The sequence below is a fragment of the Xenopus laevis genome, chromosome 2L (genome assembly GCF_017654675.1).
Source record: "Xenopus laevis strain J_2021 chromosome 2L, Xenopus_laevis_v10.1, whole genome shotgun sequence".
Lineage (NCBI taxonomy): Eukaryota > Metazoa > Chordata > Amphibia > Anura > Pipidae > Xenopus > Xenopus laevis.
Window position 1 is genome coordinate 88347469 of NC_054373.1, and position 26289 is coordinate 88373757.

The following is a 26289-nucleotide window of genomic DNA, read 5'->3' on the forward strand; positions in this document are numbered from 1 at the left end:
TACTCAGCATGTAGATAATTGGGCATCAGCATAGTTAATTCATATCTGGCCAAAACTGGCGATGACCACATCTGACTATGACTTTCCTGCTGGGTGCCCTGATATTGACCTGTGCTACAAAGTCTGAACCCTTTGGTCTTTGCACTTTTGTTTGGCAACTTTCCAATGCCCTGCCTTCTCCTAACTCTTTGGTCCTTATTGGCTTGGGCCTAAATGCACCTTAGAGTCACAGTTTCTACTGTGCAATTACCATACAAGCTAGAGAAAAATATGACAGTCCTAGGGGCGAATTCCCAAAAGTGTCAGTGAAATCAGTAATACAGAAGTGACATTGACAAATTTGTAAAATGACATCCGAATGGCATATTTGTGATGGCAAATGTTACCATCTCTGAATGTCTTGTAAGCCCAACAGTTTTTTAAAATGTCATATATCATTTTGTCGGCGAAACAATATTTTTTAAAAAGTGTAGTAGTTACGTCAGAATTGCAAAAAATGCAGAATTACGGCACAACTTCAATAAAAATCATCTAATAACGTTCTGACAAAGTTTGCTAAAACTGTTGCAGATTGAGTTCTATTATTACCACCAGAGAAAGCAACATTCAAAGCACTCATGAAGATCACATTCATTTATTTGAAACATTTACAATAGATTATATTTTTTGAACGGAATGCATAACTACAATTTTTTGGCTAAGTAAATATGAAAAAATTAACTTCCAAATGGGTAACTTAACAACCCATTTTATGCATTTTTTAATTTAAGGGATAGTGACTTGACAAGGGCTATTCAAATTTAGAATAATGTCTGAAGCTGTACATCCCCTCTAAAGTGATAACTCTATCAAGCTATAATTAAGAAATTCTTGCTTAATTACTAACATTTCTTTTGGCAAGTGATTTGTTGCTTTTGGCTTGTTATTTTGAAAGTGATGTCAGCTTGAAGGGACTCAATCTCTGTGACTGCTGTTAATAACATATCCATTGTATCCCATGCTCTTCTTGTTTTTAGTGGTGTTTTTTGATGGAGGAACATTTTTTTTCATAAATGTAGGCACATAGCTAGTGTGTTGAACAGTGTGTGATTTGATGTGACCATCTGAGATAGTATTTTTGCAAGTAGTTTGTTTCAAAAGTGAATTACGTATTTGATGCTCTATCTTCAATCTTCAATTCTACGCTGCCAAATTTGGTAAATTAAGTTTCAAGTTTGCAAATCGATAATATTCACTCAAATATAAAAAAATTTGAATTTTTTAATAAATTTTGATTGGTCTTTTTTTTTTGAATTTCAAGTTTATGGGAGTTTTTATAAACTCCCATAAACTCTAGATTCGACCCTTGATAGATATGCCCCATGTGTTATGCAAATTTTCTACAGCTTTTGTGAGTGATGTAATACTCTGAAGGTTCTTTGCTTTTTCATATTCTGATTCCGATAGTGGCAAATTTATTTTCATCGGGATCTGGTGATGGAATGTTAGGTTCCAATAATGTTCTCTCTTCTTCTGAATATTGAAGATCAATGTTGTATGTATCTGAAAGACATTAAATTATTATTTAGTTATTTAGAGTTATTTATTTAAAGGGGTGGTTCACCTTTAACTAAACTTTTAGTATCATATGGAATGGCCAATTATAAGCGACTTTTCAATTGGTCTTCATTGTTTATTTTGTATGGTTTTTTAATTATTTGCCTTTTTCTTCTGACTCTTTCCTGCTTTCAAATGGGGGTCACTGACCGCATATAAAAAAACAAATGCTCTGTAAGGCTACAAATGCATTCTTATTGCTACTTTTTATTACTCATCTTTTTACTCAGGCCCTCTCCTATTCATATCTGTCACGGTCGGCACCCTAAATCCAGAACCAATGTTAAGAACCCTGTTCTCAGCTCTTGCTTCTGCCTTTAACAGCTGCCTTTCACCTCGGGAGGAGCCCTCAGCTAATCGGATGCCGCCATATCTTAATAAGAGAGGTGCCAAGCTAACGGTTCTGGACGAGCAAAGGGGCACAACGGTAAAGCAAAGTTTTTTGGGCAGAAGGTCACAGTACAAGGCGTAGACAGAAAGTGTAGTCAAATCAGGCCTGGTCGGGGCAGGCAGAGTGCAAGCGGAGTCAGACAGGCAGGGGTCAAACCAGGAGATCAATCAGAAGGTATACGGATACAGAAGAGTCAATTACCAGGCAGGGTCAGGATTTCAGAAGTCAGAATCGTCAAATCAGGCAGGGGTCACAACAGGAAATAGATATCAGACAAGAATAACTCAGGAAGGCACCAGGAACTCACAAGGAATGAACCTATAACGGGCAATCACAAAATACAAACTGTCTCTGTTAATAGCATTTGAATTTCGCGCCATTGCGCGCTGGAGTCATAACGCCAGCGCACATGCGACTATAAATACGGAAGATGCTCACTGTATGCGCACTTAGTTTACCGGCGCAAAGAAGAGGAGTGCACAGCGGGCCTCCCCACCGCACCGCTAGACCACTGGGGCAGTAAGTTGTTACAATATCCCAGTCTCTTATTAAAATCAATACATGGTTGCTAGGGTCATTTGGAGACTGGAGAGCTGCTGAATAAAATGATAAACAACTCAAAACCCAATTGCAAATTGTCTCAGAATATCATTCCCTACATCATACCAAAAGTTGGTCAAAGGTGAACAACCCTTTAAATGCAACCCCTTTTAAATGTTTAAATCAGTTTATATCATCCAGCTACATACTAGAACATAAAGGAATGTAATTTGCCACTTTGTCGTTGTTGAACATGTGCCAATCATGTTCAGATTTGCATAATTGCAATGACACACATCATTCAACATATTAGCACACTATACAGATTATTTTATTGCAGAGTGTGTGTTTAGCAGCCACTGTTGCATTTTATTTATTATAGTTAGCAATACATGTTGGTAAAGTGGTTACTGTCCTTTGGAGAACTGGTCACATTTGAGCTGCCTGTACCATTGGAAACATTATATTTATATAGTAACAGTAACATCAAAAAATGTAATTGTTTTATAGTAATAAAATCATAATGCAGTGTTGCCATGAACTGGTTAAACTGCTGTGTTTGCTCAGAAACACTACTGCTGTGTAGCAATGGGAGCAGCTATTCAAAGGAGAAAAGGCTCAGGTTACACAGCAGATAGCAGATAAGCTCTGTAGAACATAATGGTGTTATCTGTTATCCACTGTTTAACCTGTGCCATATTGCTTTTTTGAAATCTCCGCCATTGCAGCTTGTTTATATGAACTATAGTAGTGTTTCTAAAGAAAACAGATCAGTTTTACCAGTGCAGGGCAACACTACATGATATTTTCATTACTTTAAAACAATTTTTTTTGGCGTTACCGTTCCAAAATCAGTTTCAAAAATGCAGTTCACTTTCCATGCACATCACTTGTTGACACTTTGCTGTTTTCGTATGAAGAGCTACTGTGCATTATGTTTCTTTCCTGCTTTATATGCATATTATTTTTCTTATTGGCTACCAAAATGTAGCTATTCCAATAAATGATAAGTGAATTTAGCAAACAATTATATCAATATTTATTATATGCATGTGTCTATAAGTACATATCAAAACAACACACATATTCCTATTTAAAAATACTTGATACCTTTGGAGGTGCATATTTCTCGTATTTGCTTCTTGTAGAAATGTTTTTTTCTTTCTTCAGCATTGTTAAATGTTTCAGATTGTGATGTAGAATAAGTAGTACTAATAGCTCACGTTACTGATACAGATCTTCACTTGCCCACTGCCTACTACATAAAGCAGGAATATCTGAAAAGTCAACTTCCAAAATATATATGAATTAAGTCTGTCAACAACTATGATTAGCATTAAGAAGGAAGGGTTAATAATAATAATGTATGTTTTACTTGCATTTAGATTTACATGACTTCTCAATTTCAGCCAGTTCTATAGCTATAGCTCTTGCTACTTTCTTGGCTAGTGTCAATTGGTCCCTTCTCTTAGCTTGTGATCAATTTTTCTCAATTTCAATATTAAAGGAAAACTATACCCCCCAAACAATGTAGGTCTCTATTAAAAGATACTGAGTAAAACAGCTCATGTGTAAAACCCTGCTTCATGTAAATTAACCATTATCATAATAATATACTTTTTTAGGAGTATGTGCCATTGGGTAATCATAAATAGAAAATTGCCATTTTAAAAAATTAGGGCCGCCCCCTGAGATCGTAAGATTCACTGTGTACACATACAAACCACATGTAAGGTCACATGAGCCAATTAACAGACAGAGTTCTGCCTTTTGCTTCCTCACTTCTTCCTGTTACAGTTAGTGTTGTAGTATTTCTGGTCAGGTGATCTCTGAGGCAGCACAGATAGAGTCACGAAATGGTGGTTCAAGGCAAGAGATGTAAAAGGGCAATATTTATGTAAATATATATTCCAGTTTGGTAAGATTCTTTAATATGTCATTCAATTTCATATAAACTATCTGTTGCTTAAGTATTCATTTTGGGGTTATAGTTTTCCTTTTAGGCCTTATATCAGCTATGCAAATGTAGCCATTCTATTTGTAATGAGAAAGTATGTGCCTCTCCAAACCCATGTCAAAACTGAAAAATCTTTAAAAAAAGAGCATGCTTTTCATATGGTGAATTAGATTCTCTCTGAAATAAAAATAAAATTAAGCTAATATACTTCTTGATAACAAATATAGAGTAAACACATTTTATAACAAATCAGTGATCCAGTCAGCGGCTCATTGGAGAACAAAAGATTACATGCAATGGTGGTAAGAATCCCAGATTGTCAATTACAGATTTGCTTCTCTAGCTGCATTACAGATGTAACCAATTTAACCAATCAACCCCAACTAAAATCCTTAGCGTGGCTGCCTGTAAAGCAAAGGATAGCATATAAAACCCTTCTACCAACATTCAAAGCCCTTCACTCCTCTGTTCCTTACTACATTTCTTCTCTTGTCTCACTATACTGTACGTTCCTGTAAGGCCCAAAGGCCTCAGAGGTAGTGAGGACCAAGGGAGGAAATAACAATGTCCAAGTTCGCAGTACAGATAAGGATGAGACGAAAGAATGGTCAAACAGGCAACAAGATCAGTCCAGGCAGAAGAGGTTCAAGGTCGAGGAATTCAGGCAAAGGTCGGTACACGGATAACAAGGATTTTCACAAGATCACACCCAGGAGTAGCAAGCTAAAACCTATAATTGGGCACAGGTGAATTCCCAGAGCTCCTTAATATAGTCCCAGATTTGGCGCCAATTTGGACGCATCGGCGTCATAACGTGTGCGCGGACGCGCTGGCATCAGCGACCGACGCACTGACGTGTGCGACTGACGCCGGCGCCAATTATTGACGCCGACGTCCATTCCGTCGCCGGCGACCAATCAGAGTGCGGGAAGAGGTCGACATCATCCGGCTGCGTCCGTGAGGAACCAGGGAGCCGCCATCTTGGACGCCATCTTGGCCACCATTTTGTAAACCGATTTCGGACTCCATTACAGTTCCTAGTCATATTCTCACCTCTTCTCAGAGTCACCTTCTCTTCACACCATCCACATCCATGCCCCCTCACATCTCAAACCCTTCTCTCTTGCTGCTCCTTACCTCTGGAATTCCATCCCTGAATTCCTCCAAAAGGAATCCTCTCATTAACTGTTCAAGAAAAAACTAAGAGTCTACCTTTTGGACCACTATAACATTAGCCTAGTCCTGTCCCTACTGACTATGCCTTACCGTGTGCACTTTTTTATCTCCAATTTGTACCTGTATGTTAGCCTCCCATCCACTTAGACTGTAAGCTCTACGGGGCAGGGACTTCCTTCCCACTATCTCTTAGCACATAGCACTTAAGCTCTTTGTCCTATGATTCTGTATATATTTATTATGTGATATGTCTCCCCCATGTACACTTTTATACATATTGTTCTTTTATGCACCGTACAGCGCTGCGGCTCCTTAACAGCACTTTACAAATAAAGTTATACATATATATACATACAATTATAGGTGAGCTAGTATTGACAACATACCTTCCATCATTAGAAAAATGGAAAGAGGGCAAAATGATCTGCTGCGTGTAGCCGTGCGAATTGTTTTGACAGCTACTGATTTATGGCCACACCCCATAATTACCATGTCCATTTTACAAAATTTGACAAATTAATGTTAGTTTGAACACATTTATGGGGGTTTTAAGGTTGTGGTTTGTGTGTTACAACTCTTTTGCTAATGAAGGTGAAATAGTCATTTAAGTTGTGAGTGTAAGTTCTTCCAAAAGATTTGCGAGTTAGTTACTATTGTTTGTTTGAATATAGTATATGACATAGTAAGAAATCAGTGGAGGTGCTGGCCTGTCAGCCAAAAGCCTCTTTTTAAAATAAGTTTCAGAAACTTTGTATCTTTTTTCTGGTCTCAGTGGAAAAGCTCAAAAAGAAATTCTGGACTTTTTAATAATAATATGGGGCTGCAGGCTCAGCTGGCAAAACCAGGACTGTCCTGCAGAAAACAGGACACTTTGGAGGTATGTTGACAATGTTCGAGAACTGCATACTATTATTTATTCACAAATATATAGCCAATTTTGAATCAATAAATTCAGAAACTTTGCTGGACTAAAGGAGCAGTACACTCCACCACATTCTTTTCCTAAATCAGATTAAAGCTTGCAATCTTCATGACATATAAGAATATAACATAAGCAATTCTTCAAATCTGCTTCAAAAGTGTTTTTAGATTACAACTCTCACATGGGGGCAAATTCACTAAACGACGAAACACCTTACGCTAGTGTGAATGCGCCAGCGTAGCGCATTTTCGTAATTTGACGATTCACTAACGGACGCTGGCGTAACTTCCCTTACGCCTGGCGAATTTGCGCAACGGACGTAACCATGCAAATTCACTAACGCGCAAATTATTCTGAACGCTACCTTTTACGCCAGACTTATTTCGCCACCTCAGACCAGGCGAAGTGCAATAGAGTAGATAGGGATTGCTTCAAAAAAAGTTAAAAATTTTTCTAAGTCCCAAAAACGCTGGCGTTTTTTCATTTTTTATGGGTGATAGGCTGAAAAAGATCGAGAATTTTTTTTGGGCTACCCTTCCTTCGCAACCTTACGCTTCCCCTGAGTGCAACTTCGGATTTTAGTGAATTTGCGTAGCGCTGGCGAAAATATGCCTGGCGAAGTGCTGGCGCAACAACGAATCTTAGTGAATGTCCCACTTTGACTCTTAATGACAAAAAAAATATGCATTTACATTATAAATACAGTTGTGCTGTCTTCAGAACAATTACATTATCTATATAAACATGGCTACCATTGGCTGCATTGGTAAATAATAAACTATGCCATCACAAGTATCTTAAAGCCCATGTTATATGTTAGCCAAAGTGACACCAAAAACTGACACAAATCTGGTCTTTTTTTTATATTGATAGATACAACTAGGGGGTTATTTAATAAAATCTGAATGTTAAAATCTTTTTAAAAAAATTAAGTTTTTTTTTCCGCTAGAAAACTTGAATTTTTAGAGGGAAAAAAACCTAAAAATTATACCCTAATGTTGTAAAAGGGAAATTGCGTGACTTTTTGTCACAAAACACGGAAGTAAAAAATGTTTTTCCCTTCTCACCCCTAATTTGCATTTAATAATATGCAAATTAGGATTCGGATTCGATTTGGCCGGGCAGAAGGATTCGGACGAATCCGAATACTACTGAAAAAGGCAGAATCCTGCCAGAATCCCGAACCAAATCCTGGATTTGTTGCATCCCTAAACATGACACATTAAATTATGAATGTAAAATGTTCTTATGCCAGTCATTGGATGGAAATCATCATGTTGCACAAAGAAATGCATCTGTATTGGTGAAAATGTAAAATAATGTATGTATTCCTCCAGATCTACATTTTTCCAACAGTTGGAAAATGTTGGATATTTTTAAGTTGTACACTAGTTTCAGATCTGTAACAGGGCAATAGCCACTATTGCTAATATTTGGCTATGTAGAGCACAATAATACCCATTATATTTGTCTATAATTGGAAGACATTACCCAGTCAATGTTAACGGCATGTTATGTGGTACATTTATGAAAGTCTGTTATTAGAGCTGCCTGAATAATAAATCACCCACTTTATATTAATTCCTATGTATGTGTATCAGTGGGTGACAGTCCAAATTTTGATAAACGTCTTGAAATCCCATCAATACAGGGTGAATTATTTTTTAAGTCAGCTTTAATCTCACATATTCATAAATATGCCCCTTTTAGTTCACCATATAAAAAAAGATTTCATAACCAAACTTTGTCATGTTATGTACCTGCCTGATCTCTATTTTTAAAAAAAAAAAAAAAAAAAAAAAGTAATCAACAGTTTGAATAAATTTGTTACTGTGCAACCTTTAGCTGTTTAATAGTGTAAAAAAACACTCCCATACCACATTCTGTGAGGTATGACCAAATGTATTTACCATGGAAATCCAGAATTGTACTTAATGGGAAGATCTTGCTAATTTGTACTACTTACTTTTATTTAATTCTCTAGTGTTCTTATTGTGAGTAGGAGCATACACATTTGACTAGGTTTATGTTTTCTGTACATAACTGCAATTAGGTAATCCGCACAAAATGATCTTAAATAGTCAAGAACATCAATAAAGGAAGAAGGACAGAAGTTTTAAGAAATAAGTTTCAGGGTAATAACTACATGTGTTATAGAAACATATTTCCCGAGTGCTGAAACAGTAGAAATTATACAAAGTGGAACTTTTCTTGATCTAGAAATACTAGCTAATTTTCAGAACCTTTCTTTCCTCATAGATCCTAACAGAGTCAACTCAGATACAAACAATGACAAGTCAAATAAAAGCAAAGATGTCTTTATAGAACACAATCCACATACCGGTATGTGGGTCATTGAGCTATTACACAAAGCCAACAAATAAATCTTCTAAAGATGAACTGGGTACTGATATAATAACAGTTTACACTGAGGACCAAGGCAGAAATGCCCTGTCATATAATCTTTGGGAAAACAAAGCCGTTTTGGAAACAGGGACAGGCTCCAAGACCTTTTACGGTCTTCACAAACAATGTGATTATACTACTTAAAATGTTATATAAAAAGAATCCAATACCCTTCCAGACTTCTCTATAATTCATAGCAGTACTCAAATGAGATAAATAATAAATGGTTCCTGTACTTTTTCCTACGTTCACTGTAAGCAGGTAGAAAACAGCAAGATTACATTTCTTCCAACACTTCCTTATAAATATGATCTGACTAGTAATTGGTCAGAGACTTGTGTTTTTTTCTGATTGGTTATAACATTACAATTTCTTGTATTGTAGTTTACTGTATATTTACTGTAACAATGTCAGTCATAATGGTTCCAAATTCACATTCTGTGCATAAATTGTGCCCGGTCCCAACCTCCTGTAAAAAAAACCCCTGAAATGTTTGGATCCCCCCGCACAAAATCACAGTTGAACAGTGCCACATTCAAAATCACAAAGTTACCAGAAATTTTACAAGCATCGCAGGTCTCCTGCTCCACCGAATAGCTCCTGTTCCCCCAACGTCCCCCTCATGGTCACAGGACTGCAGTTACAGTTAACTGTTTGCCTGGCAGAACAATGTGCTCTGTAGCTTCTAAAAACTTATTTCAGTGTTAAAAGCATCAGTCTTGGAATTACAAATCAATTACCTTGAGCATGTATAGCAGAGAGTAGGGCATACCCTGCCCTTTCAGTGTATGATGTAATGTCAGTGGTTCTGGCTGACGCTGATTCATTATTAATGAATGTATATTAATAATATGATTGAAATGCTGAAATAATTTGCATAGGATCAACATGTGTAGAGGTGAACTTCTCCTGTAATAGAATTGACAAGTACTATTAGTAAACATCCCTAAATGCTAATTGCAATAAGAAAAACATAAAATGGGGGATCTTCTGTATACCTAATTATGGGCAAAATGCAGTATCATGATCTATTCTAAGCATACATAGGGGGCAATGACACATGGTGCTATTTGTCGCACAGTGTTTTGATGCTTAAGAAACCTTTGCATGCATATTTGAGTGATTACACACGACTTGAGTGTTTTAGCAGAGACAATTCTCAGTATTGTCTATGGCAGGCTATTTTCTGGTGTTTAGTGGCCGCAACAAAACGCTTAGCGATAAATAGCACCTTTTGTCATTGCCCTCAATTAGGTTTAGAAAATGAAATTTACAAGTTGTTAAATTGATACAAACACTAGAAAATTCTATATGTTGGTTGAGCAATAATCTGGAAATTGTGACCCTAATTTCACAAACATTTATATTAAGAAAACATTTCTAACAAAAGTAATCAAATACAAACATCAGGTCTGGTACTATATGTGTGACAGCCATATATTTAAAAGCTGGTATACAATAGATTAAGCATACAATCACGTTAATCAGTTTCAGTAGGTTTCTGTAGTTTCCAAATGTCCCAATCCTAAAATTGGGTCAGTGGGTATCAAGCAGTCCCCAGGTACTAACCCATTTGGTTTATAATATGGAAGATTCCCAACTTGAACTTCTTATTACTATCTAATCTCACATGTACAGTATCTTAGCCATAGTAGGGTGTTTTCCATTTTGTAGCTATGACCAAGTGGACCGGCAGTCAAAATATGATTTATTAATACTTGTGGTTTTTTGAGATATTGGGGAGTGGTTTACTTAGTAAATGAGTTTAGAAATGTTTGAGCACTGGTTGATGTAGCACTGTGCTAAGCAGATTTACTACTTCATCCCATAATCACTAATATTTACTTCTCTGCAACCCATTCAGCAAAGTGGGGAATGATCTGGAAATAAGCCTTGTCATTTTTAAGAGGTTTGATACCAGAACATGAATATTCTCCCTCTGCCAAGTACATGTAACCAAGCCCGAGGTGTTCTGCCCTATAGAATTCTAATCCCTATCCGTCATGGGCTGGATGGTTATATTATCCAAATTGGCCATATAAGAATGTTTAGCAGATGAATAATTTATACAATTTGGAAATCAACCCCTTTTGGGGGAGCCCCTCTTTGGCTATAGCCTAAAAAGAAGTTGGTTGGTTTGTTTACTTGCGCAGTAGCGCTGAATGGCAGTTTCTCTCTCTGCTGAATTCTGCTTTGTTCAAGGGAAATCTGTTCTGTTTTATTGTATCCCTGTACAGGCTATAAGCAAATTTAGGGGACTGTTGCTGCTGAATTGGAATACCTATACTGCCATAGTTTAAGGTATATTTAAATTAGGTTTCTAAACAGCACAAGGTATTTATTGGTGGTTGAGAAGGGCATTACCAGACCCCAGTATTTTGAGGCCCCTGTAGGGACCCCAGAATGAAAATTGTGCAACCCCAGCATATTCTATATAACCCCAAATTATTTAATATAAATCATTCTCTCAGCATTCCACAATCTGCTACTGTTCTCTACATTCATTTTCTCTTTTTGTTTCCCCTATTTTCTTCTTCTCTATAACCTTCTCTGATGCCTCCACCTTTACCATCTATATACAGGCCCAGATTTGTGGCAAGGCCACATAGGCCCGGGCCTAGGGCGGCACATTTTTGGGGGCGGCATGCCGCCCAACCGCCTGGGCTCCCCAGTGCTCCGGCGCTTGCACGCTGTGGTAGTGTGGGCGGGTGATAGGACCGCGTGGCCTAGGGTAGCCCGCCCAGCGAATCCATCTCTTCTCTACCTCTCTCCCAACAATTGTTCCCTATCCTTTTATCTTCTATGTGCTTCCGGTGCTTTTTAACCTGTCTATTTTATTTGCATGCAGAAGTGGGTAGTTGTAAAAGACCAGGCCTCTAATCTGCACCATATTTAGGGTTGGCATCTTTTCTGCTGGTGGAGACTGGGCCGTGACATCAGGGGTCATGACTAAGATGCGACGATCGGCGTGTCAATTATGGTGAATCCTGCCCAGTTTTCCTAGATTGGAAAACTGGGCAAGAAGTTTTCACCCGAGCAGCCCTTCAAATTATCGGGCTGTCCGGGTGAAAACAGGTGGCAACCCTACACCTGCCAGGTAAAAATTATGGTTAATCCCAATGTTATTAATAGGGAAAAAAAGATAAATATATAGGAAGGCCGGTATTTTCCAGAAAAGGTGGCAACCCTAAAACCGTGGTAGAGAGCATGTGCCTGGATCTGCACAAATCTAGATCAGTGGAGGCTAGGCAGTGGAGACTACGCAGGGGGCGGGGCTGTGACGCAGCAGGGTGCGTGTTGTGGCAGGGGCGTGGCTATGATGCAGTCAATCATTGTATAAAATCATGGGGAATCCTGCCCGGTTTTCCAAATTAGAAGTTTTGATTCGGGCAGCCCTTCAAAACCGGACAGGTGGCAACCCTAACCTCATTACACCCCCAATTCACTGCAATACAAATCTCAGCCCAATTTTTAATAAACTCCCATCCAAATTCTACCCCATATTACCAGTGACCCTGCAAAAGTCAAAAAATCTTTCTAGTTTTTTAAAAAAATAAATAAAATAAAACAGTTCTTTGAACTTGATAAGCTGCATGAATCCATATTGGACTGGTGACCAAATAATCCTATTGGGTTGATTTAATGGTTATTTTATTTATAATAGACGTATTATGGAGATCCAAATTACGAAAAGATCCCTTATCCAGAAAACCACGGGGTCTGCTCCTGTATTCAAAACACACGGCAAAATTTCAAAGCATATAGTGTTGCCCCTTGCCAAGTCAGCATGTATTTAAGTGTTTAATATAACGTTTGCAAATCGGTCAGAGCCGCTGAAATAGTAAAATGATTAAAACATCTGATTTCTGAGAAAACAGGCTCTCTGATATGTTTAGGAACGCCGACTCATTCATTCACTCATTCATACTGCCCCCGTAGCGAGAGTTCAGGTAGCACGCACTGTAGTAGGCCAGGCCTTATTTATTCCTTCCTCGCCGAGACCCTCCCTGTCCTCCCCTCCTCCATCATGGCGATGCATAACAAGGCCACGCCACCTCAGATCCCGGATACGCGCCGAGAACTGGCCGAGTTAGTAAAGAGAAAACAAGAATTGGCAGTAAGTTAAACGCCCTTTTAATTCGCGCATTCTTTCCACTTAATGTTCTATTAAAAAAGCACTATGTTTTCGACTTAATTCAGGCCTCATAGTTTACATCCAAATGCCGTAGGAAAATGGCGCAGCGTACAAGCACATTCCTTTGTGTCCGTAACGTATTTTTCGTAATCGTCTTTTGTGGATAGCTCCATGGTTACGTTTTCTACGTAATCCCATATTCGTTTGTTGGGGCTGCGCCACTAGCGTAATCAGTACCACTACGGAAGCATGTTGATTTACGCTGGTTACTTTGCTGTTTTCCCTTCGTTTCGCTTTACGTTACCGGTGCGTTTAATAGTAATTGTATTTCCCGAAATGTAAATTCTATTTTATTTAATTCAATGTGTTCTAATCGATCTTATCGCGTTTAATACTGCGCATACTCTGTTATGTGGCAGCCCTGGCGGGAAAACTTAAGTATTGGGTGATGATGTTCGACAGGAATCTGGTAGCCCTGCTGCGAAATATTTAATTGTAAACTAGTTTTGCTGTCAACCATTTGTTTTACTTTATCTATGTCAGGTTTATGTTGCTCGGAGAAATGCGTCTAGAGTGGGCCCAGTGCCCTTCTTTATATTCGGCCTTATTTGTGACGTCACCAGTTGTTTACAAACGCTGCAGCATATCCATAGCGACCAATCAGATGACTGGCTTTCATTTTGTAACGTGAAGTTTATGGCTAAAAGCTATTGCCATATGCTAGCAATGAATTGTAGCACTGCTGCAAAATGACACCTTGTACATCTATTCTCTATTGTCGTTTGGTTTTTGCTACAGTGCACAAAACATGGAGGAAGAAGCAATTTCTCGCATGTGTTTATTTCTAATCAACTGGGCTGCCATCAGGAATTGTTGGGCCCCTCTATGTTGCTAATCCACCCTATAGCTCTTCAAAATGAGAAAACATGTTTTTTTCAAAACACATCAGTTAATAGTGCTTCTTCAGCAGACTTCCGCACTGAAATCCATTTCTTAAAAGAATAAACTGATTTTTATTTTATTTTTTACATTTAATTTTGAAATCTGACACAGGGCTAGACATATTGTCAGTTTCCCAAGTGCCCCCAGTCATGTGACTTGTGCTCTGAAAACCAATTCAATTTTAATTCCATAAACCTAAAATGTTCCTGATAGTTTCGCTATTTTTAAAAGTTGTTTGCTGCAAGAAAAGCATATACCCTTTTTGCTTATAATATTTGTTGTATTGTCTTAAAAGAATCCAGTTCCATATAAGAATATTATAAATTCAGTTAGACACAAAATGAGTCCCTTTATCCTACTCCCAAAAAAAAGTCTAAATCTCTGGGCTTCCATCACAATATGAACCATGTCATACAACTGGAAATGATTTTTAATCTGCGTATATACCAGCTGTTCTAATAATGTTTCCATAAATATTTAGCAATCTTACAAAGTTTGTGATTTGTTTCTCTCGATAGGAGACACTTGCAAATTTAGAACGGCAGATCTATGCTTTTGAAGGGAGTTACTTGGAAGACACACAGATGTATGGTAACATTATCAGAGGTTGGGACCGTTACCTAACAAATCAAAAGTAAGTGTGGATCAGTAACCGTTCTCTTCTGTATTTGTTAACCTTGTATGCTTATTGATTTTGACATCTGATGAATAGATTAATACAACTTCATCTGATTCATTTCTGTCAAACAGATTACATTGGATCATAAAGGAACAATACCGGCCCCCACAGTACTAAATTTACTGCTGTAATTGTTAACGGGCTAGCTCCATTTTATTGTATTAACGATCTAGGATTTATGGTGATGCTAAATTTAGCATAATGCTACAGTTATCCCCGTGTGTAATGTTTTCTTTTTCCTATTTCAGAAACTCAAACAGTAAGAATGATAGGAGGAACAGAAAGTTCAAAGAAGCAGAACGACTTTTTAGCAAATCTTCAGTCACATCAGCGGCTGTAAGTACAGCTTCAGAAGCTTTCATGCTTACTAATGATTGTAGGTTAAGGGGTTATTTATTAAAATCAGTGTTAAAATCTCAAAAAATATTGGAGATTTATTATACCTTGATGCTGCAAAAAGCCTGAATCCGAAAATCTGCTTTCTCAGATTTGTGGAGGTCATGTATAAGTCAATAGAGCAGCACCTATCTACGCTGGTCTTAGCCCGAAAATCAGACTTTTTTGGGGGAAAAATAGAGCGATTGGGGGGGAAAAGCCTAAAAAATTTGAGCAATTCGGGTTTTCACATATCACATTTTCTGCGATCCAATTAAATCAAGGTTTGTTTTTTTTTTTTATTAAATAAGTTTACATTTAAAAAATTTTTTAGTAAATAACCCCATAAGTGTATACAAAGTTAATTGTGAGTGATTTATTAACTCTTGAGTCACCTGTTCTTTCACTAGTTGTAAACTAGAGTGAATCTCACGGGCCATATTTTATAAAAGCAACAAATACGTTCTATAAATGTACTAGCTATGGTGCAACTTTACACCTACTTTTTAGTTTTTTAAGAGACACTAGTTGTGGCACAGTTTTTATGACTAGTGTATTTTGGTTTCTGCACAAGTGTAGTGACAGTTTCTTTCCATATACTTTTAGGGTGACCTTTGGAGACTATTCCCATTGACATTCTAATTAGGGGCTTTGCTTAGTCCATTAAAATGTATTTGAAGAAATTAATGCATAGTGTTGTTTTTTGTTTTTTTTTTCAGCAAAGTATACAAACCAACAAGATATTTGTACTGTTATTACAGGAAAAAATATGTTTGTGAAACAGATTAGTCTACTACTACTAGGTGTATATTTGGAGAGACAGCGCATGTTTTTTTAAAGAATGTCAAATACAAACAATGTCATTATGTTAGACATCCATAAACTAATTATAGCTAATGTCAATCTTGTCATTTGTGATCTAACTGTATGATCATTGATTTATGTCCGAGCCCTTGTAGGAAGCAAGTTGACTATTTTTAATCTGCCAAATGATAATCTGAATGATAAATGAAAAGCAAAGTTTTCACACCAAAGTCCACTTGTTACCACTCTGTGTGTGTGTGTTCAGTTTAGCACATTTCATTTATTGCACTCAGTGGTGACTGTTCAGCACATTTCATTTATTGGTGACTGTTCCTTTAAGGGCTATTGCACATGGTATTTTGTCCGCTCTGATTTTCTTCTGTATTGCAGCACCAGACAAACTCCCCATGTGCAATAGCCCTTTAACAATTTTCAACTTATAAGGTCTGATTAGGACCATCTTTACATGTGCATCTATCTATAGAGTAAGAAAAAAAAAAAAAAGGTTCTGGTAATTATGGTTTGCACTGTATACATTAAGTTTTCTTAGGACATAGCCATATTGAAAAACATTTTGGATCTCTGGTGCCTAGTGCAGATCATTGCATACAACTGTGCTGCCTAATTTTATGTAATACATGGACCAATTATTTGATAACCAGTATGTTCGTGGACCAGATTATATTTAAATGATGACCTAAAAGTCTAAGCTTTGGATGCCCACATCCTGGTTTGGTCCCCAGATAGATCATCCCTTCCCTTCTCTTTAACTTTCCAGGTTTTCGACTTCTTTGCTTAGCTGCTATAGAAATTTATTTTCTAACAAATGTTTCTGTTTACACTTTAGGCTGTCAGTGCATTGGCAGGTGTTCAAGATCAGCTCATTGAAAAACGTGAGTTGTGTCTATTATTTTTTGCCTTGTAATTGTTCACAGTTGAGATGAGTGCATAATTTCATATGGCATTCATTTACTTCAGATTCTGTCTTGCAGAGGACCTTCTTTGTTCTTTTTGTCTTTTCAAAGCCTTTTTTAATAACCCATCATACTCATATGTACTATGAAAGGTGGAAGTATACTATGAGTTGTATAGCAATATCGGGAATTAAAAAATTCCCGTGGCTCTCCACTACTAATGGCCTAAATGATGCAGAAGGATCACGTAAAAAACACCTGCTATGGATTCCTTTAGGTCTGGCTCCAGTCTTAACAGTTTTGAGAAAAATGCAGATAAGAAAGACCTAGTTGTTTTTCAAAGATAGGCTGTTGTCTGGGCAAGACCAACACCTTCCCCTCAATGATACAAATAAAACCTTGACGTTGTGAAGTTGGTACTTCATTACATCTTATGTGCCCTCTCTGTACCATGTATGAATTAACTGCAGTTATAGAATTGCATTTCCTGTATCTGATGTGGTCTTGCTCTGCTGTTTTAGGGGAACCAGGCAGTGGAACAGAGAGCGACAACTCCCCAGATTTCCAGAACCAAGAAAATGAGCCTAGCCAAGATGATACAGAGGATTTAGATGGTTCCCTGTCTGGTGTTAAACCTCAAAAAGCAGCTTCTTCAGCCAATTCTGGTGGCCATCACAGCAGTCACAAGAAACGAAAGAATAAAAATAGGCACAGGTTGGCCGAGAAATTGCTTAGATCTGTAATTTGCTAAAACTGTTTATAAGGGCAATATATTTCTTTGTATCCCCAATGAAAATATTTTGAGGTGTTACTGACTCCGCCTTTAAGACCTATAACCCCCCCCATAAAATGTAGTATCTAGCTAGACATGGTTTGTTCTCAATGGGAATAGGCTATTTGCCACGTGGAAAACAGTGACTTTTTCTAAACCGGTACTGCTCATCTTGTGCGAGGTAAGCATAGGTGGCACTTACCTTAGGCTGGCACATACTTCACATACTTCTTTACCTACCATAGCCCTTCTGTTGTGTTATAATTCTTTATTTTAAAGAATTCATTAGCTATGCTGAGACCCCTGTGCAAGTTTAGACAGCTGAACACCAATAAAAAGGAATTTACTGTATATCACTGACAGCTGCTTGTTTTCAAGTGCAAAGAGATAGCATAAACTATTTCCTTGCATTAGGCAAGTTTATAGTAGTAGCTGGGTTTAATTAGATGGTCTATTTGGAGAGAGTGACAATTTGAGAGAATCAGTATAACCCTAATTTTACGTTTACCCAATGGACCACGTCAAAACGGCATTAGTTCCAGGAAACCATTAAATCCTGCAAAACATTTAAATTATCAATGAAGAAGGCCAGACCCAAAGAGATCCTCCTAAATTAAGGGGGTTGCTCATTCTTGCCAAACAGGAAAACTTATTCTTTCAGTCTGGCTATAGAGCTGCTTATCTGTTCCATATGTTGCCCTGTACTCATTGAACCTTCTTCTTTTCCCTGGACCCTGTGATTTCCTTTTTGTAGTGCCCTTACCATTTTTATCCTGCTGGTTAATCACCTGAAAGCAATGTGTAATGCTTGCTTGCCATCTGCTGTGTCTACTACAAATCTTGCTTTTCTACTGTGATTCAAATTGCCCATGTGAATACAATATACAGGATTTTCTGTTGACTTCCGTTCCTGCGGAACTGTTGCACACTGTTCGTTGTGGGTTCCCCCCCCCCCCGCATTAAAGTGGACCTGTCGCCCAGACATAAAAAGCTGTATAATAAAAGTCCTTTTCAAATTAAACATGAAATCTAAATTCTTTTCTTTATTAAGGCATTCGTAGCTGTTGTAAACTTGTTTAAAAATCTCAGCTGTCAATCAAATTTTGCCTGCCCCTCCTCTATGCCTTAGAGGCGGGGCAAGCAATTACTTTCACTTTCTATTCAGCACTTCCTAGATGTCACTGCTCTCCCCACATTCCCCCAGTTCTCTTAACCATTTAATTGTGTAACCAGGGGATGGACATCGGGTCCCCCATTTTGGTGCACAAACAAGATTCTGAGATGATGCAAGGCTTGCCTTAAAGGACCAGTAACATCAAATTTTTTTTTTTACAAAAAATTTGTTAGTATAAATCCGGCGCCACACGATGGATCACCACCCTTTCGCCTTTTCTGAAGAGGAGTGGAAGTGGAGATTCTGGAAGTTATTTCTTAATAAAGACGTTGCAATTTTAAAGTTTCATTTGGCTTGGTGTTTTTTTTTTTGTTGATTTTATAAGGAATTTTTTGTAAAAAAAATTTGATGTTGCTGGTCCTTTAATAAGTGTCCACAAAATAGGCTCCTGACTGTTTTCTTTAATTATGAATTCCCAGACTGATGGAAACAATATTCATATAGTTTATGGAGTGTAATTAAAGTTGTTTTTGTTTAACTAACATGATAAAATAGCATTTGGGATAATTTTTTTGGGTGACGGGTCCCCTTATACTTTTTTCACTCAAAATTTGATAATTTTACCTTCTTGAATCAATTGCCATACAGTTGAATTTGGAGTTGATTTTGAGAGTTTTATATTGTTGGGGAATCACTTGTGCGGTGTTGCTTTTAGGGAGGTTCTTCTTATGCATAGATCTGTGGTTATGGGTGTATAACATCTAGACAATTCCATGGGGTAGAGGAAATGTTTTTTAATCCACCTGCTATCATAACTATGGGGGAAGGAAGGTAGGCATTATAGATATTGTTGTAAGTTTCTATGTCGAGTAAAATAAACAGAAACTAAGATAGTGTAGCAATTGTGTAAAATATGAACAAAATGCCACAATGTCTTTGAATTTCAAATATGGCAGTTCTTTTTTTGATTTCCCAAGACAAAGTGCATTAAATATAGTTGTAGGAAAAAAAATGCTGGACTAGCTTTAAACTGTGTAAGACTAATGAATAATATTTCCTTTGTTGTTCTAACATTTTGGGGCCGATTCACTAAGCTCGAGTGAAGGATTCGAATGAAAAAAATTCGAATTTTGAAGTATTTTTTGGGTACTTCGACCATCGAATTGGTTAAATTCGTTCGAATACGAACGAAATCGAACGAATCGAACGAAAAATCGTTCGACTATTCGACCATTCGATAGTCGAAGTACTTTCCCTTTAAAAAAAAATTCGACCCCCTACTTCGGCAGATAAAACCTACCGCAGTCAATGTTAGCCTATGGGGAAGGTCCCCATAGGCTTGCTAAACTTTTTTTGATCGAAGGATTTTCCTTCGATCGTTGGATTAAAATCCTTCGAATCGTTCGATTCGAAGGATTTAATCGTTCGATCGAACGAAAAATCCTTCGATCGATCGAACGAACGTTTAGCGCTAAATCCTTCGACTTCGATATTCGAAGTCGAAGGATTTCAATTCGAGGGTCGAATTTCGAAGTATTTTTAACTTCGAAATTCGACCCTTAGTGAATCTGCCCCTTAATATATACAAAGTTTGGACAGTTATCTATTTTTTTTTTTTTTCTCTAAAAACTGATATCCATAGATTTACACACAAAAACACTAATGGGGGAATGTAATAAGTCTCAAAGAAAAAACAATTCACTCAAATATAACTAATTCACAAACTGTTATTGCATAGCAAATGTAAATTGCGTGTTGTACCAAGGAGCGCTTGAAGGTGTAATGTATCAAAGCAAACATAACTTTTACAGTAAGAAGTTTTATTACACTCACTGTGCACTGGTGCAAACTTTCTTCCTCTTTCGGAAGAGGTCGCTAAACAGTTTACGAGTTCACAAAAAGCAATATTAAATTCACACGTAGGCATAAATTTTCACATTGCGAATAGTCTTATTATATTCCCTCAAAAGTGTTTGAAGTCTGAGCTAAGCAATGTAGCATTTTTTCCCTCAATTGTATATACATTTAATAAAAACAGTCACCATTTTTTATATTGGGAATGAAGGGCAGTTATAAGGTAAAATGGTTGATTAGTTCTGTCACACCGTGGCACTATGCTTCCTCCTTTATTTTCCCCATTTCTGATCCTTTCCTTACCAAAATTGGTGTGCGCTTTTAAACCAAAATATGTGATTCTCCCCAACTCACCAGAGTAGCCATGTATTAACTCCTAATCATCTAATTAAACTAATCAGTGCATTAATTCCTATTGCTTTCTTCCTTTTTTCTCTTCTTTTTTCAATGCTTCCCTCAGTCCATCAGGCATGTATGATTATGACTTCGAGTAAGTGTTATTACTATGTGTATTTGTCTGTCTAGATAACCGTAACACACTGTATTGAAATGTTTTAAATGTTGCTTGAATTATAGGCTGGCCAACTTTAATGGCACAAACTGAGCTACATTCAATAGAAAGAATGGGTGTTTTTAGTGTGATCTTACTGTGATGCTTTGTACATTAGTCTAAAATCTAATGGCAGGACTGTCACAATGTACAGTATACTACTCAACCCACTTAAGCCATTTTAGCTTTGAAATAATGTTTCTACAGTTACTGCAAATGCATCTATTTTACAAAACATATATCTAATGCAGTGATCCACAACCAGTAGCTCATGAGCAACATGTTGCTCTCCGACATATTGGATATTGCTCTGCGTGTCCTCAAAGCAGGTCCTTATTTTTGAATTCCTAGCTTTAAAGAAAGTTTTAATTGCATACAAAATAAGTATAGTGCCAAGTATTGTGTCCTGTAGGCTGCCAGTCCGTGTAGGGGCTACCAAATAGCCAATCACAGCTCTTATTTAGCACCCCAGGAACTTTTTTTTTTATGCTTGTGTTGCTCCCAGTTATTTTTACATTTGAATGTGGCTCACTGGTAAAAAAGGTTGGGTCCCCTGATCTAATGTGTGTCTTTCTATGTTATTGTGCACAATTTTAGTTAATTGTTGTGTTTAAGAAGCTTGGTAAACAAATTTGTTTTGGTTATTAAATGTTTATAATGAGTTTGCTGAGCCCATAGCTGCAGCTAATGTACTGTGATTTCCCAGCACTTGTTTTAAAAAGTGACCGTATCTTCCATTCTGCAACTGCTGCAGGTATCTGTGCTTATTAGGAATGCACTGAATCCACTATTTGGGATTCAACGAATCCCCAAATCCTTTGTGAAAGATTCATCCGAATACCAAAGTGAAACCTAACACTAATTTGCATATGCAAAATTAGGAAAGGATGTCAGGCTGAAAGGTCGGCCCCCACACATTCTCACCTCACCAAATCTGGCCCTCGTTGCAAAAAGTTTGGATAATATTATTATGAGATGTCTGTATTGCTGCCCAGGTATACAGAAGTTAGCAACACCTTATCTCATGGCTCACCTTCCAGGAGGTCTACTCCAAAACTTAAATTGTTACACATATTGTCAAAGCATTTGTGGATGTCTTTGGGCTAAGTGCTCCACAGGTATTTTATCTTGGATGAGACGGGACAGAAGTTCCTTAACAATCTGCTGGTTATGCCAAGGGCATAACTTTTATATGTGTGCTATAGATTTATGTAATTTGAATAACACTTATATATGTTTATGATTTTGAAAATGCGAAATCCTGCAGCACAAATACGTTTGTCATTCTATATGACATAGGATTGCTGAGGGGTAACATTGTTTAAGGGGCCTTTTCTCCCCAAAATCAGACAGTGATGCCAACTGGAAATTCTTGTCCTCTTAGATTCATCAAGAAGTTATGTTGTGTGTAAATTGGGATCAATTCATAATTCTTATTGTGATCTTTTATATTCATTTTTTTTTCTCCTTTTACCTTTTAGGATCGATCTTAAATTGAACAAAAAGCCTAGATCTGTGAGTATCATGCATTTACCAAATTTAAAGCTAAATTTGCATACACATTAATGTAAGCCATCTACCTCCAGCTTCAATTCATATAATCCAAATCCTCTCCGCACACATGATTGCAGTCTCTTCTCTTGCTTTTGATTGATCTAAATCCACTCCATTTGCATGACATTGGTGTACTTGTATGTGGATTTAATGGAGAAGGAAAGTAATTTTAACTTTGGGGTCCTAAAAGTTAGGCACCCCCAAGTGGTTATATTTACTTACCTGACACCACGGGCCGGTGCTCCTATCAGCAGAAAACTGCACGGGCCAGAAAGCACTACGAAGCAATCGCCTTCTTTGTTCTTCAAATTTCCTGGAGCAGACACATGCGCAGTAGAATGAAATAGCCGGCTTTTTTTGTTAAGGTTCGGCTTTTCACTCACATGTGCAGCAGTAAGAAGAAAGAAAAGTAAGTAAGAAGAGTACTGATCCATGGTGCTCGCTGGAATAACCCCAGGCCGTGGCAGTTTTCTGCTGATAAGTAAGTAAATACAATTTCTTGGGGTGCCTAACTTTTTGCACCCCCAAGCAAAAGGTGCCTAACTTTTTGCACCCTCAAGCAAAAAAAAAGACTTTCCTTCTTCTTTAAAGTTACATTGACACCTAAAATAAGTATGCTCCATTTAAAATTTAACCATGGAAATTGCTTCTAAGAGTAGTTTTGCTATATTTATGCAGTTATGTATACTGTAATCAACTAAATACACATGGCAGTAGTGTGTTTCGAATGTTATGCTTTGGAAATGTTGAGCCTTGTGTGTCCAGATCTAAGTGCAGAAAAACACTGCCATGAATCCGACACAGACGGCTCAGTAAATGGTTTCCATTACACTCTCTATAAGCAGTTTCATTTTGTTATCATGGTGTAGCACTGATGTTTTATTAGGAATACCCCAGCACCCCAGCCAGCCGCTTCTGTGCTGTAATGGCTTCCTTTCTGGGGTTACCAAGGAAACAACACATTGCTGGCAACAGTAAACATGAGAAAAATACAGCAATATTGTTTTCTTCTAAAAGTGTTTAGAAACATCTATATATTTCCGTTAATGCTTAATTTGGGGTTAAGTATGTTCAGGATCATCTGTGAAATTCTAATATATAACATTTCTGTTCATTTTCAGGACTATTAAAGCGTATTAAGAATTCATGTTCCAGCTGCATTAAGGATGCATCCCCTACAGAATCTTAACTTTCACATCACAAGTTGTGCCTGCCGATTTGAGACAACAAGGACTTTGTGCAGGGTTTTTTTTTTTTTTCTTTTTTTAGGATGAATTAGTTACCTACATAAAACTTTGAAGCCTGAACAGACTGTGGCAGGCTTCATTAATTACAGTTCAAAAGTGGAATCACCTATGGCTAAAACACAATGACATTTCAGAATTTGACATGGTTTTCATAAAATATTAATGCAAATTTACAGAATGTTTTAGATTAACTCCCACAAGCAGTACACTTTTTTCTTAAAAACCTCACATTTGTTGCATATAAAATTGTTATAAGCTTGTCCTTCAAAACTGTCCATGTTTTCTTTATATGGGGGCTAACTATCCAACAGATACCACATGTGATATATTTGTCCTATAAAGAATTCTGTAGGGCCCATGGGCCATTGAAATCTCTTGGAGGGCCACATCTGGCCCTGAGGCCTCAAGATGGACAGTTCTGTACATAATTATTTTCATTTTCTTTGTGGCAAACGTTTATTTTTGTTACACGTTGCCTGATTTTTGCAGTGATTTAAACATCTTTCTTAGCGGAAGGTTTTTGTTATAATTAAAGAAAACTGTAAATTTAAACTGTCCACAATATCATGACGTGCAAAGACTTTTAAGAGCTATTATTCATGAGGGCTGTTTTTAAAAGGCTATGCTTTAATGCCATCAAAGTTGCAGAAATGGTTGCGTTCATATATGACATATTTGATCATTAGGGGGCAGTACTGCCACATTCATTTTTTCCATGGGCCCAATATCATTGAATTCTACGATCATGGTTTTGTTTAGAGGACACACAGGGATATCTTTCTTAGCATGTTTGCATGTCCGTGTTGCTGTTTGGGCATTTAATCCTGCTTTTCATCACATGCAACACGCCGGTCTATATGAAAGGTCAGAGTTTTGACCACCTAAATCAAGAGAGATCTAAAGTCCTTCCTGCTGAGTGTTCCCCAGGATTCTTGTGGCAAGTGGAGAGAATACAGGATATTTAGTGCCGAATTCTCCAATATTAAAAATTGCTTGCCCAAAATTGCCATTTGTGCTATTCTGTTTAAAGTCAAATTATTTTCTAGTGTGCCATATATCTGTTTACCAACAGCCTTCCCCTTTTTTGCAAATGGATTACTGGTTTTTCTAAAATAACATTTCTTCTGTACGATCTCGGTCTGTATTCAAACCTCTTACCAGGCTGTGTGTCCATTGTATGCAAAATGGAGACAGTTTTGACTAGAATTAGACAGTGAAGGTAAAAAACGGGTGGTGAAAATTAGATACTGTATTTTTTTTCCTCCCATTGTCAATACAACTTTAATCCCATGAATTCTTTTAAGCATAAAATTACCAATTTAATCTTCATTCTGCAAACTAACTAAACTTCTGTCAGCAGTTCTCTGAAATGCAACCTTAAGGGGCCGATTCACCAAGGGTTGAATATCGAGGGTTAATTAACCCTCGATATTCGACTGGGATTTAAAATCCTACGACTTCGAATATCGAAGTCGAAGGATTTTAGCGCAAATAGTTAGATCGTTCGATCGAAGGAATAATCCTTCGATCGAACGATTAAATCCTTCAAATCGAACGATTCGAAGGATTTTAATCCAACGATCGAAGGATTATCCTTCGACCAAAAGAATTTAGGCAAGCCTATGGGGACCTTCCCCATAGTCTAACATTGAGTTTGGTAGGTTTTAGATGGCGAACTAGGGGGTCAAAGTTTTTTGACTTTGACTAATCAAATAGTCGAACGATTTTTAGTTCGAATCCTTCGATTCGAAGGTCAAAGTAGCCCATTCGATGGTCGAAGTAGCCCAAAAAACACTTCGAAATTCGAAGTTTTTTTTACTTCGAATCCTTCACTCGAAGTTAGTGAATCGGCCCCTAAGTGTAGGTGCATCAAAACTGCCCTAAACTACACATCTTCACTTCAATTGTCATATTGCATATGATGCATGTTTTATTTACTATAAATTGAATTTTTAAAGAGCAATGTAAAATATGAACTGACGTAACACAAACAATTTCCTTTGATTTTTCAAACAACGCCTTGAGTTGGGTATGTGACTGGTCCAGTTAGACACCATTTGCTGCAAATAGGAACGACTTCCAATACTTTCATCGTTATAGGAAATTATTGGCTTGGGAGGATGGTCCATTTTTGCATCAAGCTCCGTTGGATTGTAAACAAGCTAATAAAAAATCACAAGGCCGAAGATGAGGTTTACACAAACTATTTGGTTGAAAATTATTCTGCACAATATATATTTTTTTGTGTAAGCTAATAAACTGAAAACGATCAATGGATGTCAAAATTTTAGAAGATGTTTGGTGACTGGCCCATTTCTATCAGAGTTTACAGGGGTAATCTACTTTTTTCTGTTTGTGTAA

At 37.4% G+C, this 26289-nt stretch overlaps 1 protein-coding gene across 3 annotated transcripts; it reads left to right on the forward strand.

The window, feature by feature from the left end:
* Window positions 1-12953: 12953 nt before the first annotated feature.
* LOC108708237 (chromatin modification-related protein MEAF6) lies at window positions 12954-25224 on the forward strand. Of its 3 annotated transcripts, none has more exons than XM_018246723.2 (8): window positions 12954-13105; window positions 14584-14699; window positions 14993-15080; window positions 16771-16816; window positions 17359-17551; window positions 21038-21067; window positions 22609-22642; window positions 23803-25224. In XM_018246723.2, the coding sequence occupies exons 1-8, from the start codon at window positions 13016-13018 to the stop codon at window positions 23809-23811; spliced, it is 606 nt and encodes a 201-aa protein (XP_018102212.1). In that variant the 5' UTR covers window positions 12954-13015; the 3' UTR covers window positions 23812-25224. The 3 variants fall into 3 exon arrangements, with proteins under 3 accessions (XP_018102212.1, XP_018102213.1, XP_018102214.1); XM_018246725.2 differs by lacking the exon at window positions 12954-13105 and adding an exon at window positions 13274-13429; XM_018246724.2 differs by lacking the exon at window positions 21038-21067.
* Window positions 25225-26289: the final 1065 nt, after the last annotated feature.

What these genes read in the sequence shown, in the direction of transcription:
- LOC108708237 (XM_018246723.2), top strand. Translation starts at nt 13,016, where the DNA reads ATGGCGATGCATAACAAGGCCACGCCACCTCAGATCCCGGATACGCGC. An exon ending in AGAGAAAACAAGAATTGGCA is followed by an intron (nt 13,106 to 14,583) that starts GTAAGTTAAACG and finishes TTCTCTCGATAG; the next exon opens with GAGACACTTGCAAATTTAGA. An exon ending in CGTTACCTAACAAATCAAAA is followed by an intron (nt 14,700 to 14,992) that starts GTAAGTGTGGAT and finishes TTCCTATTTCAG; the next exon opens with AAACTCAAACAGTAAGAATG.